General features: G+C 50.6%; 1 protein-coding gene and 1 long non-coding RNA gene across 7 annotated transcripts in view; one reads left to right on the top strand and one right to left on the bottom strand.

Moving 5' to 3' along the window:
* Positions 1 to 14,051, bottom strand: part of LOC141053712 (uncharacterized) — a 239,029-nt gene that overhangs the window by 121,203 nt on the left and 103,775 nt on the right. The window lies entirely within an intron of this gene.
* The window catches only part of SOX6 (SRY-box transcription factor 6), a 650,335-nt gene that overhangs the window by 578,943 nt on the left and 57,341 nt on the right, over positions 1 to 14,051 (top strand). For all 6 annotated transcript variants that reach the window (XM_073550751.1, XM_073550747.1, XM_073550750.1 and 3 more), the window contains 3 exons: positions 4,238 to 4,387; positions 11,137 to 11,302; positions 12,805 to 12,983. In XM_073550751.1, coding sequence (XP_073406852.1) covers positions 4,238 to 4,387; positions 11,137 to 11,302; positions 12,805 to 12,983 — 495 coding nt within the window. The remainder of the gene's footprint in view (positions 1 to 4,237; positions 4,388 to 11,136; positions 11,303 to 12,804; positions 12,984 to 14,051) is intronic.

Here is a 14,051-nt window from a genome sequence, read left to right as displayed (position 1 = left end):
AATCAGCACAACTTATGGAGTCAGTGGTGTTACATAGGACTGCAGGTAGCATCTTACACGTACAGAACACTAAAGAGTTAAATCTCATCTCTGCAACATCTGCAGTTGGCAGGGCACCTTTGTTTCTGGACATGTAACCTTGGTCTTTCTTCTTGGTGACAAGGCAGAAGTTTCCCTTTCTTGCAGAGGTTTTCTCTGCTCTTCTTTGGGGGAGTTTGTGGGGCGGGTGCCGCACTCCGTCACATCAGAGGCATGAAAGGCGGCTCTATTTGAATATCAGACGCTTTGTGTTTGTCGCGAGATGTCTTATTCTCTTTATGTATACACAGGACGTGGGATTGTGCCGCTACTTTAAATATTGAAAATGATTTCCTATTCATATCATCCCCATTAATACTTCATCAGCTCTGCTTCTTCTTTGATATCACACTGGAGACATGTTATATATTTCTTATGTGCACCTTTCCCCTATAGATGCACTCCTCAAACCTGACGACAAACTCAACTCTGCGATATCTGTATGTTCAGTACATGAACAGCAGATGTAGGAGATGAGATCTGAACAACACTATTAGAAGACGACCCTTCCCTGCCTCACGATGTAATAACGCCGTAGCTTTACACGTGTCCTCCATGCGCTGAACAGCTGCTCCTGCTACACGGAGTGGTCACTTGCAGCTAGTTGCGTGCCACACTCGGCCCATCTATGCCCTGAACCACAATCGTTAAGCCATCTATGCCCTGTACAGCAAGCATCAGCCCGTCTATGCATTGTACAACAAGAGTTAGCCTGTCTATGCCCTGTACAACAAGCATCAGCCCGTCTATGCCCTGTACAACAAGAGTTAGCCCGTCTATGCCTTGTACCTCAAGCATAAGTCTGTCTATGCCCTGTAACACAAGCGTTAGCCCATCTTTGCCCTGTACCACAAGCGTTAGCCCGTCTTTGCCCTGTACCACAAGCGTTAGCCCGTCTTTGCCCTGTACCACAAGCGTTAGCCCGTCTTTGCCCTGTACAAGCATCAGCCTGTCTATGCCCTGTACCACAAGCATCAGCCTGTCTATGCCTTGTACCTCAAGTGGCAGCCCGTCTATGCCCTGAACCACAAGTGGCAGCCCGTCTATGCCCTGAACCACAAGTGGCAGCCCATCTATGCCTTGTACCACAAGTGGCAGCCTGTCTATGCCCTGAACCACAAGTGGCAGCCCGTCTATTCCTTGTACCACAAGTGGCAGCCGTCTATGCCCTGAACCACAAGTGGCAGCCCGTCTATGCCCTGAACCACAAGTGGCAGCCCGTCTATGCCCTGAACCACAAGCGGCAGCCCGTCTATGCCCTGTACCACAAGCATCAGCCTGTCTATGCCCTGTACCACAAGCATCAGCCTGTCTATGCCTTGTACCTCAAGTGGCAGCCAGTCTATGCCCTGAACCACAAGTGGCAGCCCGTCTATGCCCTGAACCACAAGTGGCAGCCCGTCTATGCCTTGTACCACAAGCGGCAGCCCGTCTATGCCCTGAACCACAAGCGGCAGCCAGTCTATGCCTTGTACCACAAGTGGCAGCCTGTCTATGCCCTGAACCACAAGTGGCAGCCCGTCTATTCCTTGTACCACAAATGGCAGCCGTCTATGCCCTGAACCACAAGTGGCAGCCTGTCTATGCCCTGGACCACAAACGTTAGCCCGTCTATGCCCTGTACCATAAGTGTTTCTGGATGAAACACGGGTGATTGTTTTTTTTTTATACGCTCATAGGGGCTTGGCCTCTTCTGTGTCATTTTTGCGCACGCACCCAGATAAGATTTCGCTAACTGCATGATGTTCTTCCTTGCTTTCATTCTTCTGTCTTTTGGGGCTTGTGTTGTTTGTGGAGCAGACCATCTAAAGATGGGGACGATTTCATCTGAGATAGCACAATGGGCTGCGTCATCCAGTTACTGGAATCCATATTTCTCCAAGACAGAGAGAAATAAAACCCAGAGGAGATGCGGCAGCGCTAATTGTTAATTCTTCAATGATGTCTCTTTCCGGAATTGTATCATTTCCCCCGGAGGAGGTCAAGATCCTCAGTGTGAATTTATGTCACATGTGGCTGCAGGATGTTCCCTCCCGAAGAGTGGACAGATGACCGAGGACAAACGGCCACATGTATGCGATACGAGGAAAGATCAATGACATCTGTAGACAACTCACCTGATGAAATATGGCATATGGTGTGACTGCAGATCACAGCTTGCATGCTTCCTCGGCTCTGCTCTAAGAGGGGCATGGCTTCTCCATGGTATTCCTCCTATTGATAAGTCATGTGGAGACTGACATTATTGGGGAGGCAGCACGGGTGGTACAAGTCTGAGTCACTTTCATGTAGACTGCTGGGCTACGTGGATTGAAGAGCATTCACCCAATGGACAGTCAACTAGAAAGGCTCCTGGTACGTGGCAGCTGTGGCCCCGTGCACGGTCTGCGGGAGCATCACCTTTTTTGCTGTATGTTGGGTGTCAGGATTCTGCTCCCTCTCATCGTCCCAATTATGCCTCTGCGTATTGCAGACACACAGCCTGTCCACCGTTCTTGCAGCAGTTATGGATAAGTCGACCATTTGCGCAGTGAATACTGATCAGCCGAGTGCTGGAGCGCCGGTCAGGAGCAGACTGGGCGCGGTGGTGAGTGGCCCGTGTACCAGGCCGCAGACATCTGCTTTTCAGCAAGGCGGTGTCACCAAGACGTGCACTGTGGTCCCTCTTGTCTGATGCACTCCATCCTTCGCAGATGTAGAGGATATTTTTAAGTTGCAGCATCTGTCCCTGGCACATCCACTGGCAGAAGCCTCCATTTGCCTCTGGCGCCGTCACATGGCTCGGCCCCGGCGTCTGCCAGTTGCTATCTATCTTACCTTTCATTCTTGACTTTGCTCATTTTTATGTTGTGACTGAAATGCCCTCAATGTCTCATCGGTGGGATCCTGCGCACTTCCACATCCGTCTTTTCAGGGGCCGCTAATTAAGAGCAATATGTTGATCAGGTGAAGCTATGTTAATTACAGCAAGGGGCTTTATATCGGGGGAGGGATTGTTTTCATGTTTGTCTTTTTGCACTATTTCACCATTTCATTTTCGCAGCTACAAACCCGAAGTGAAATGTGATTGGCCTCCCAGTCACCTCTCTGTGTCTCTGTCGTCTGAACCCAATTACTCATTGTCTCCATCGCTGAATATTCGGCTGCATAAATAAAGTATCACAGATTTACATATTTTATTTAGTACAGTGGCAAATAATGTTTCTTAACTAGGTCTCAACAGACTTTTCATTTTTACTTGAGAGGAAAAAAAAATCCCCCAGAGCTGTCGTTTTAGGACATTTTCACTAACGGAAGGAGAACAAAAACCTAAATTCAGAGCAGAGGAAACTAATTTGTGTGTAAAAATTCACATAGATGCTTTTGATTGTTAGCAGATATTGCACAGACATTGCAGGCTGTTATCTGATCTGTTTGTGGAGGTGAGATGACGGTGGGCGACCACCACGTTCACCCTCCGAGGCCTGTCACCCGACCATAAAGCGGCCAGGTTCTGCTTTTATTTATTCCCTCTGCTCCTGAGAATTCCCTTTTTTTTATCTGTCATGCATCTCCAGAGATTATGGGCATTTTTTCTTTAGTGATAATTTTTATGGTTTTTACAAGGGACCGAGGCTCACAGGATAATGAAAGCCTAAATACGTGCCCCCCGGGAACCCTTGAGCGCAACACCCCTGAGAAAAACGTACCTTTCTGGTCTGTCTGCATATAGCGACCCCTGTCAATACTCTGTGTTGAAACCAGAAGTGTGTAAGGAAAGTTTTAGGACTTTTTATAATTAAATTATAAGACTGGACACCCCTATAGGGGGTCTATGGTGTGCATGACATCACACAAGTATACTGTCTCTATGGGGTCCCATCCTAGACCCCAGTGCCGATGACCAGGATGAGACCCCCGCAGTGATCAGTATGTCCTGCACTGGTACTAGGCCGGATGCCACACACTGACCACTGCTCTGCTTCAGATCTGTTTCTCCTCACCTAAGTGCAGCCTCGCTTCTTATACCTGGACACGTTACAGCTATCGGTGTGTAATCCCATGTGTAAGAGGAGGTCCCGAGGCCACAATATGCAGAAAGCGCTGCAGCCATCCTTGTTAGTGACATAGGGGCAGCGAGATGCCGGGGATTCAGCTGACATTGCCGCTTGTTTTACAGCAGATCTACGCAGCGCAGCTCGCCAGCATGCAGGTGTCTCCGGGAGCCAAGATGCCATCCACACCTCAGCCACCAAACTCCACCGGAGCCCTGTCTCCCACCGGTATGAAGAGTGAGAAGAGAGGGACCAGCCCCATCACACAGATCAAGGTGAGCCCCTAGGCCCTTACCGGAGCCATCGCTCTGGGGGCACTCCACAGTCTGAGGAAAGATATAGTGCTTCCGATCTCTAGCTTTCTGGGCCTGTACTAACCTAACCTCGTGGTTCTGTCTCAGGGACATGGCTGATTGTTTCATGTTTTTCTGTCATGGTCGCCTGATTAATTGTTAGTGAAGGAAATGTTACGCTAAGTCTTTGGAAGAAGCTGTATGTGCTGTGATGTCTCTGGGCCACCGCCGTCTCCAGTGGTCTAACTGCAGTGACTGGAGAGTCCAGTCCATTCCCATCAGGATAATGTGCCTGAAACAGTCTCCAGGACACCCCCAATAGGCGTCACCCCTGCACCGGCCCCTTTAGAGAACCTCCCCGCTCCCCACGGTGATGAAAGACGTGATAGGCAGGACAGAACCGTGTATACCGTCACTCTGTCGCCTGTCCCCGGCGTGTCACACGTGTGCAGCACCTACACATCTGTATCCACTTAGAAAAGACATTAAGATATTAGGAAAATAAATCAACGAAAGCACAATATTAAAGAAACACGGTTGGTATGGAGACGGCTGATTGATATGGTAACAAAACGTGTCCTAGACACTCGGCTCTGGACTCTGAATCCTCCAGGCGACTGCAGCGTAAGAGACGCTCCACGCTCCGGCAGCCACGGGGTCACTTATGTGCAACATGACAGACAACGCCTAGGAAAACACAAAAGTGGAATCTGTCCAAAGTAACGTGGTGCTCGGTAAAGGCGGACAGATGGTCTGCCACAGCGAAGCACAGAAAGCGTGTTATTCCAGGGGTCCTCGGAGCCTTGTAACCGGCCATGTGATGTGGAGGCTGACGACTCTGCCCCATCAGAGCGGCTCCATCGCCTCTCACCAAACCCGCAGGGCAGAGAACATTTAGGAAAACGAAGCTTTCCTGTACAGCGGCCTTAGGATCTCGGGTACGGTCTCTGAACGGAACATTGTTAACAGATTTTCCAAAACATTTGTGTAATTCCTAAAAAAATTATTCTGATCATTGTAGAAATTATTCCGCTTATTCTCTGCACAGAAACATGGAAAAGTGCAAAGAAAAAGGAATAAACATGTTCCAGGACATCTTCATCCAAACCTGCCAGGATTGATCACGGCGGTAGATCACACCGAGACTTCCCCACAAGGAAGACACCGCTAACGAGTGGCAACCGTCATGGCGGCTCCGCGAGGCCGAGATAATGGCGGAGTCCACAGTGTCACATCAATATAAGGCAAACGTATTGTTGCCTTCTGCACGGCAGCTCCAGAAACAGACGGCCATCTGCCGGGACACGTCACTTCATTCACCATGTGCCACAAATAAATCATCTAATCTGCGAAAATCCATCTACTACTCTTATTTAATGGCAACCTCGGACGTAAAGCAAAACTGCTGTCACATGGTGCAGACCCCACTAAAACCTAGGAGCACACCACTACCAGACCTATCGCACACGCTCCATCCACTGCTAATGCCCATAGAAGAGGACTTCAGCCACAATCCATCCTCTCATCCACGTCTCATGAGATCGACCACACTGATCAGACATGAGCCCATCCCTCCTCCTACAGTCCTGCCTCCCCTCATCTATCACTGCTGACAGCCAGTGTGAGAGGTTACCAGCCCCGCCCCGGTGATGACATCACTGATCGAATGATGAGACCACACCCCTTATATTCTAGCCCCGCCCCGGTGATGACATCACTGATATAATGAGACCACACTCCTTATACTCCGGCCCTGCCCCCTCATCTGTCACTGCTGACAACCTGCCTGTATACATGTGAGAGGTTATCAGCCCCGCCCCCGGTGATATCACTGATATAATGAGACCACACCCCTTATACTCCAGCCCCACCTCCGGTGATGACATCACTGATATAATGATGAGACCACACCCCTTATACTCCAGCACCATCCCGGTGATGACATCACTAATATAATGAGACACACCCCTTATACTCCAGCCCCCATGACATCACTGATATAATGAGACCACACTCCTTATACTCCAGCCCCGCACCCTCTATCACTGCTGACAAACTGCCTGTATACATGTGAGAGGTTATCAGCCCCATCCCTGGTGATGACATCACTGATCTAATGATGAGACCACACCCCTTATACTTCAGCCCCACCCTCGGTGATGACATCACTAATATAAGACCACACCCCTTACACTCCAGCACCGCCCCCTGATGACATCACTGATGTAATGAGACCACACCCCTTATACTCCAGCACAGCCCCCCTGATGACATCACTGATATAATGATGAGACCACACCCCTTATACTCCAGTCCCGCCCCCGGTGATGACATCATTGATATGACATGAGATCAGACCTGAGGTCTTTCCACTGAATGAACCTTCACTTTCACCAGTAGAATGCTTCCATTCGCATCATTTGCTCCCATCATTTGGTGGTTCCATTGCCGTCTCCTCCATCTGTGTGGGATCACCGTGAGCTCATACACTTAGGAAGGTTTTCTTCGCCATTACAAATGCAATTTCAGTGGGGAATCCATGTGCATCCACCTAACCAGAGGCATCACAGTCAATTTGTGCACCATGTAAACTTTACAAGGCGTTCCGAGAGAGGTGACTGAGCAGAGAACCGTCTTCTGGACTCTATTAACCCCTTATAAGCAATGCTGCGCTGATGACCCGGAGAAATCCCAATAACTACAGCAGCAGCGCCGCCTCTACAATGCTAGACCAAGTCCTGAGCCACAGACCGGAGGCAGAGAGGAAAGCTGCAGCACATCCGTGCAAACGCTCTATTCACATGAACACTGACATCCATCCACTCCTGAGTAACTGAAAACCTGAACAAATATCCAGGAAAAGTTGCGTGTAGGAAAAAAAAAAAAGTTTTCAAGAGGTCCTGCAACTTTTTCATTCACTGAAAGATAAAAATAAAACAAATGACAGTCTACCCTGTTGCACGCAGCCTTCAGTCCCTTCCCTCTATTGCCTGTGCCAGTCTTATCTGCAGCTCTGCCATGAACTAGGAGGCTCTAGATCAGGGAGCTCAAACGGCATTCCTCGAGGGTCGCCATCCATGCATGTTTTCAAGATTTCCTTAGCATTGCACAAGGTGCTGGAATCATCATCTGTGCAGGTGATTAAATTATCACCTGTGCAAAAGGAAATCCTGAAAACATGATCTGTTTGCTGCCCTTGAGGAAAGCAGTTTGATACCTCTGCTTTAGATGAAATCAGAGCAGACATGATGGACCTGTGCAATTCACTGACCGGGCGTCGTCTGTGAGGTGTCTTTGCATATTGCCATTTTTGTGGTGATTGGGCATCCTTTAGTCTGGGCATTCTCCGGCCTGGGCATCCTATGACCTGGGCATTCTACGGCCTGGACATCCTTTAGTCTGGCTATCCTCTGGTCTGGACATACTCTAATCTGGGCATTCGCCGGCCTTGGCATCCTCTAATCTGGGCATTCTCCGGCCTCGGCATCCTTTGATCTGGGAATTCTCCGGTCTGGGCATCCTTTAGTCTGGGCATCCTCTGGTCTGGGTGTTTTGCAGCCTGGGCATCCTTTAGTCTGGGCATTCTGTGGCCTGGGCATCCTCTGATCTGGCCATCCTTTAGCCTGGGCATCCTCTGATCTGGGCATCCTCTGGTCTGGGTATTTTGCAGCCTGGTCATCCTTTAGTCTGGGCATTCTGCGGCCTGGGCATCCTCTGATCTGGCCATCCTTTAGCCTGGGCATCCTCTGATCTGGGCATCCTCTGATCTGGACATACTCTAATCTGGGCATTCTTCGGCCTGGGCATCCTATGACCTGGGCATTCTACGGCCTGGACATCCTTTAGTCTGGCTATCCTCTGGTCTGGACATACTCTAATCTGGGCATGCGCCGGCCTTGGCATCCTCTAATCTGGGCATTCTCCGGCCTCGGCATCCTTTGATCTGGGAATTCTCCGGTCTGGGCATCCTTTAGTCTGGGCATCCTCTGGTCTGGGTGTTTTGCAGCCTGGGCATCCTCTGGTCTGGGTGTTTTGCAGCCTGGGCATCCTTTAGTCTGGGCATTCTGTGGCCTGGGCATCCTCTGATCTGGCCATCCTTTAGTCTGGGCATCCTCTGATCTGGGCATCCTCTGGTCTGGGTATTTTGCAGCCTGGTCATCCTTTAGTCTGGGCATTCTGCGGCCTGGGCATCCTCTGATCTGGCCATCCTTTAGCCTGGGCATCCTCTGATCTGGACATACTCTAATCTGGGCATTCTTCGGCCTGGGCATCCTATGACCTGGGCATTCTACGGCGTGGACATCCTTTAGTCTGGCTATCCTCTGGTCTGGACATACTCTAATCTGGGCATGCGCCGGCCTTGGCATCCTCTAATCTGGGCATTCTCCGGCCTCGGCATCCTTTGATCTGGGAATTCTCCGGTCTGGGCATCCTTTAGTCTGGGCATCCTCTGGTCTGGGTATTTTGCAGACTGGGCATCCTCGGATCTGGGCATCCTTTAGTCTGGGCATCCTCTGGTCTGGGCATCCTTTAGCCTGGGCATCCTCTGATCTGGACATACTCTAATCTGGGCATTCTCCAGCCTGGGCATCCTTTAGTCTGGGCATTTTGCAGCCTGGCATCCTTGGGTCTGGGCATCCTCTGGTCTGGGTATTTTGCAGCCTGGGCATGCTATGATCTGGGCATCCTTTAGTCTGGGCATTCTGCGGCCTCGGCATCCTCTGATCTGGCCATCCTCTGATCTGGACATACTCTAATCTGGGCATTCTCCAGCCTGGGCATCCTTTAGTCTGGGCATTTTGCAGCCTGGCATCCTTGGGTCTGGGCATCCTCTGATCTGGGCATCCTCTGGTCTGGGTATTTTGCAGCCTGGGCATCCTATGATCTGGGCATCCTTTAGTCTGGGCATTCTGCGGCCTGGGCATCCTCTGATCTGGCCATCCTTTAGCCTGGGCATCCTCTGATCTGGACATACTCTAATCTGGGCATTCTCCAGCCTGGGCATCCTTTAGTCTGGGCATTTTGCAGCCTGGCATCCTTGGGTCTGGGCATCCTCTGATCTGGGCATCCTCTGGTCTGGGTATTTTGCAGCCTGGGCATCCTATGATCTGGGCATCCTTTAGTCTGGGCATTCTGCGGCCTGGGCATCCTCTGATCTGGCCATCCTTTAGCCTGGGCATCCTCTGATCTGGACATACTCTAATCTGGGCATTCTCCGGCCTGGGCATCCTGCAGCCTGGCATCCTTGGGTCTGGGCATCCTCTGGTCTGGGTATTTTGCAGCCTGGGCATCCTCTGATCTGGGCATCCTTTAGTCTGGGCATCCTCTGGTCTGGGTATTTTGCAGCCTGGGTATCCTCAGGTCTGGGCATCCTTTAGTCTGGGCATTCACCGGCCTCGGCATCCTTTAGTCTGGACATTCGCCGGCCTCAGCATCCTTTGATCTGGGAATTCTTCGGCCTGGGCATCCTCTAATCTGGGCATTCTCCAGCCTGGGCATCCTTTAGTCTGGGCATTCGCCAACCTCGGCATCCTTTGATCTGGGAATTCTCCGTCCTGGGCATCCGCTGGTGTGGGTATTTTGCAGCCTGGGCATCCTCTACTCTGGGCATCCTTTAGTCTGGGCATCCTCTGGTGTGGGTATTTTGCAGCCTGGGCATCCTCTGATCTGGGCATCCTTTAGTCTGGGCATCCTTTGGTCTGGGCATTTTGCTGCCTGGGTATCCTCGAGTCTGGGCATTCGCCGGCCTCGGCATCCTTTAGTCTGGGCATTCGCCGGCCTCGGCATCCTTTGATCTGGGAATTCTCCGTCCTGGGCATCCTCTGGTCTGGGTATTTTGCAGCCTGGGCATCCTCTGATCTGGGCATCCTTTAATCTGGGCATCCTCTGGTGTGGGTATTTTGCAGCCTGGGCATCCTCTGATCTGGGCATCCTTTAGTCTGGGCATTTTGCTGCCTGGGTATCCTCGGGCCTGGGCATCCTCTGATCTGGGCATCCTTTAGTCTCGGCATGCTCATGGTTGTGCCTCTTCACCACACGTCAGTGATTCACGGCAGTGACCCCAAGCTTCTGGACCCGAGTGCCTCATGTTGTGTAGGTAGCGGTGAGCAGCATCTGTCGGCTGCCAGGCTAGTGGCCATTCACCATCACTGCAGGTTTCCCTAAAGGAATGAAGGTCTCTCTTTCCTCCAGGTCCTGTAATTATTCACAATGTGTCAGAAGCAAAAGGGCTGGATACATTGGTATTCCATCAGTCAAGGATTAACCCTATCATCCTCAAAGACCCGGGGTTCAGGTGGAGTGGGGGGATATTTAACTCTGAAGTGACTGGACAGAGAGCGATCATTTATGGGACGTTCTTATTACCAGAGAGAAGCCGCCGCTCCACGGTATGAGCTCGCTGCCACACAACTGGATGCGAAATTAAATAATTCTTTGTAAATGCCCTGGGTTAATTTAGAGCTTAGAAAACACATTAAGACGTGAACTATAATGTGCAGTAATTCAGATTTTAATTTGGCAAAAAGAAGGTAACAGCAAGCGTGTTGATGTAAATAGGAGGCTAGGAATTAATGAGGCTTCCTTAGATGGAGGGCGCAGATAATTAGCTTCTTTTGTTATTACAGCAGGAGATAGTGCCATTGTCTGGGAGGTGTAAGCAGAAGGTTGTCTTAGTGCTAATGTGCCCCATTTATCTGCTTTTAATCATTGTTTATGTGAAATTCCCGCAGGATGAAGCAGCGCAGCCTCTGAATTTGTCAGCTCGGCCCATAAAGTCTCCCACGTCGCCAACACAGAACCTCTTCCCGCCCAGTAAGACCAGTCCTGGGAGTCTGTCACACAAGAGCGGCATTCCCAGTCCCATCAGCGGAGTCCTGGGCAGAGGATCCTCCTTGGGTAAGAGAGGCTGACGTGAATGGTGGGATCACACATGCCTCTGACATCTGCAAAATAGTTTCATCCAGCTTTGCCAATCCCCAGAATGGTATCTGGAGCTGAGTGACAACCTGTGTGACTACCATGATGGCAGTGACACTTTATGCAATGCTAGGGTCAGGACTCTGCGGAAGCCGGGCAAGGAAGTGTTGGATTAGATTCATTTGCAGGTCGTGTCGGGGGGTTTACCAAGCGCTTGCTTTTTCTTGATTGCGGCTAGTTGTGTTTTTTTTACCAACTGACATCTCTGGTGAACAAAATTATGTCACAGTTCACACACAGCCACAAAGCATTTCCATAGAAATAGATGAGCGCGTGACTCGCCCTGGTGTTTGGGGCAGATTTGTACTCCTCTATTATTACCTGTTGGGGCATTGACCAGCATTAGTACAGTGAGACGCTCTGGGCTGCTCCTTTTCTCCTCACTTTTTTCTGGGTGCTCGCCATCACCGAGAGCCATCATCACAAGCACAGATTATGAAAATGAAAATGGCCGAGACATAAAAGGTCTGTATTTTTAATCCCGGTTGCGCTGCTCGAAGTGATTCACTTCCCTGCTCTGTGCACCGATACAAGGCAGCTTTGAAGAGAGGGAGGAATTTGACACTGAGTTAATGTTGCCTCATAGTCTCCTGGACACTGTTCACATTGTCATCATGCCAAAATGATGGTCAGCATCAGACAGTGCAAACGAAGACTGAGTCCCAAGTTCAAAGGGGTCCCTGGTAACAATGTGCCGCAGATATGTATCACGAAACAATCACTGACCTCAGGGAGACCAGTCAAAGAAAACACTGCGGCAGCCGGCAAAGGCGCTCAATCAGCGAAATCCTAGGTGCATTGCTCCCTGGGAAATACGAATATGCAAATAAAGTCCGTGGAGCCTCATTTAAGAGTCTCAAACACGGGACTAGCCAGATCTTCCTGCAGGGAAGGACCCAGCCAAGGAGTGGCTCCTTTCGTGAAACCACCATTACCACCATATTAAGTGGCCCTTTAAGTCAATATCCAGCTCTTTATGAGTTTACAGCTATGACAAAGGAAATACCAAGGCCAGGTATCCATCCAATGGCTGGGTCCTTCCCTGGAGGAAGATCTGGCTAGTCCCGTGTTTGAGACTCTTAAGTGAGGCTCCATGGACTTTATTTGCAGATATGTATCACACACACACGCCATACTGATCTGAGAATCAGACGATCAAATCACTGGCAACATCAAGCGGCTCGCATGATGGCACCTAAGCGTTCTTCCATGCAACAAATCACATGAAGCGCTACTTTACATACAATTAGAATGAGAAATCATTAGTGACTACTGCCGCAGGAGACTGCGGTGGGGCCCTGCAGATGAGGGGCCCTGCAGATGAGGGGCCACTGAAGCCGACTGCTCCATTGCTGTGCAATGTCTGATCTGTGTGATAAGTGACGGTGAGATACAATGACACATGCCCCTATTCTCCATAGATATCCTCTCCAGTCTTAACTCTCCCGCCCTTTTTGGAGATCAGGACACTGTCATGAAAGCCATACAGGAGGCTCGTAAGATGAGAGAGCAGCTACAGAGGGAGCAGCACCAGCCACACTGCCTGGACACCAAGCTTCCACTCAACAACATCGGGCTGAACAACTGCAGAGGAGATAAGGTAACTTGTGCCTCGTCTGTAAACTATCGATTGACACCATCATGTCGGCCAGGGTGACCCTAGGCCTCGTCTGTAAACTGGATACCATCATGTTGGCGGGGCCACTCCAGGCCTCATCTGTAAACTATCGATGGATACCATCATGTCAGCTGGGGTGACCCTAGGCCTCGTCTCTAAACTAACGATGGATACCATCATGTCGGCCAGGGTGTCTCCATGCCTCGTCTGTAAACTATTGGATGCATAGCATCATGTTGGCCAAGATGGATCGAGGCCTCGTGTGTAAACTACCGGATAGCGTCGTGTCGGCCGGGGTGACTCCAGGCCTCGTCTGTAAGCTATCAGTTGCATAGCATCATATCGGCCGGGGCAACTCCGGGCCTTGTCTTTAAACGATCGATGGATAGCATCATGTTGGGGGGTGGCTCCAGGCCTCGTCTGTAAACTATCAATGGATAGCTTCATGTTGGCGGGGGCGGCTCCAGGCCTCGTCTGTAAACTATCGATGGATAGCTTCATGTTGGCCGGGGCGGCTCCAGGCCTCGTCTGTAAACTATTGATGGATAGCTTCATGTTGGCCGGGGCAGCTCCAGGCCTCGTCTTTAAGCTATTGGAGGCATAGCATCATGTCGGCAGGGGTGTTTCCAGACCTAGCCTGTAAGCTATCGGATGCATAGCATCATATCAGCCGGGGCGGCTCCAGGCCTTGTCTGTAAGCTTTCAGATATATAGCATCATGTTGGCCGGGGCGGCTCCAGGCCTCGTCTGTAAGCTTTCAGATATATAGCATCATGTTGGCTGGGGTGTCTCCAGGCCTAGTCTGTAAGCTATCGGATGCATAGCATCATGTTGGCTGGGGTGGCTCCTGGCCTCGTCTGTAAGCTATCGGATGCATAGCATCACGTTGGCTGGGACGGCTCCAGGCCTCATCTATAAGCTATCGGATGCATAGCATCATGTTGGCCGGGGCGGCTCCAGGCCTCGTCTGTAAGCTTTCAGATATATAGCATCATGTTGGCCGGGGCGGCTCCAGGCCTCATCTATAAGCTATGGGATGTATAGCATCAT

Source organism: Dendrobates tinctorius, unplaced genomic scaffold (assembly GCF_039654945.1).
Source record: "Dendrobates tinctorius isolate UK_male_01 unplaced genomic scaffold, ASM3965494v1 ptg000168l, whole genome shotgun sequence".
NCBI lineage: Eukaryota > Metazoa > Chordata > Amphibia > Anura > Dendrobatidae > Dendrobates > Dendrobates tinctorius.
The sequence above is the reverse complement of the archived record's forward strand: the minus strand, read 5'-3'. Positions and strand labels throughout refer to the sequence as shown.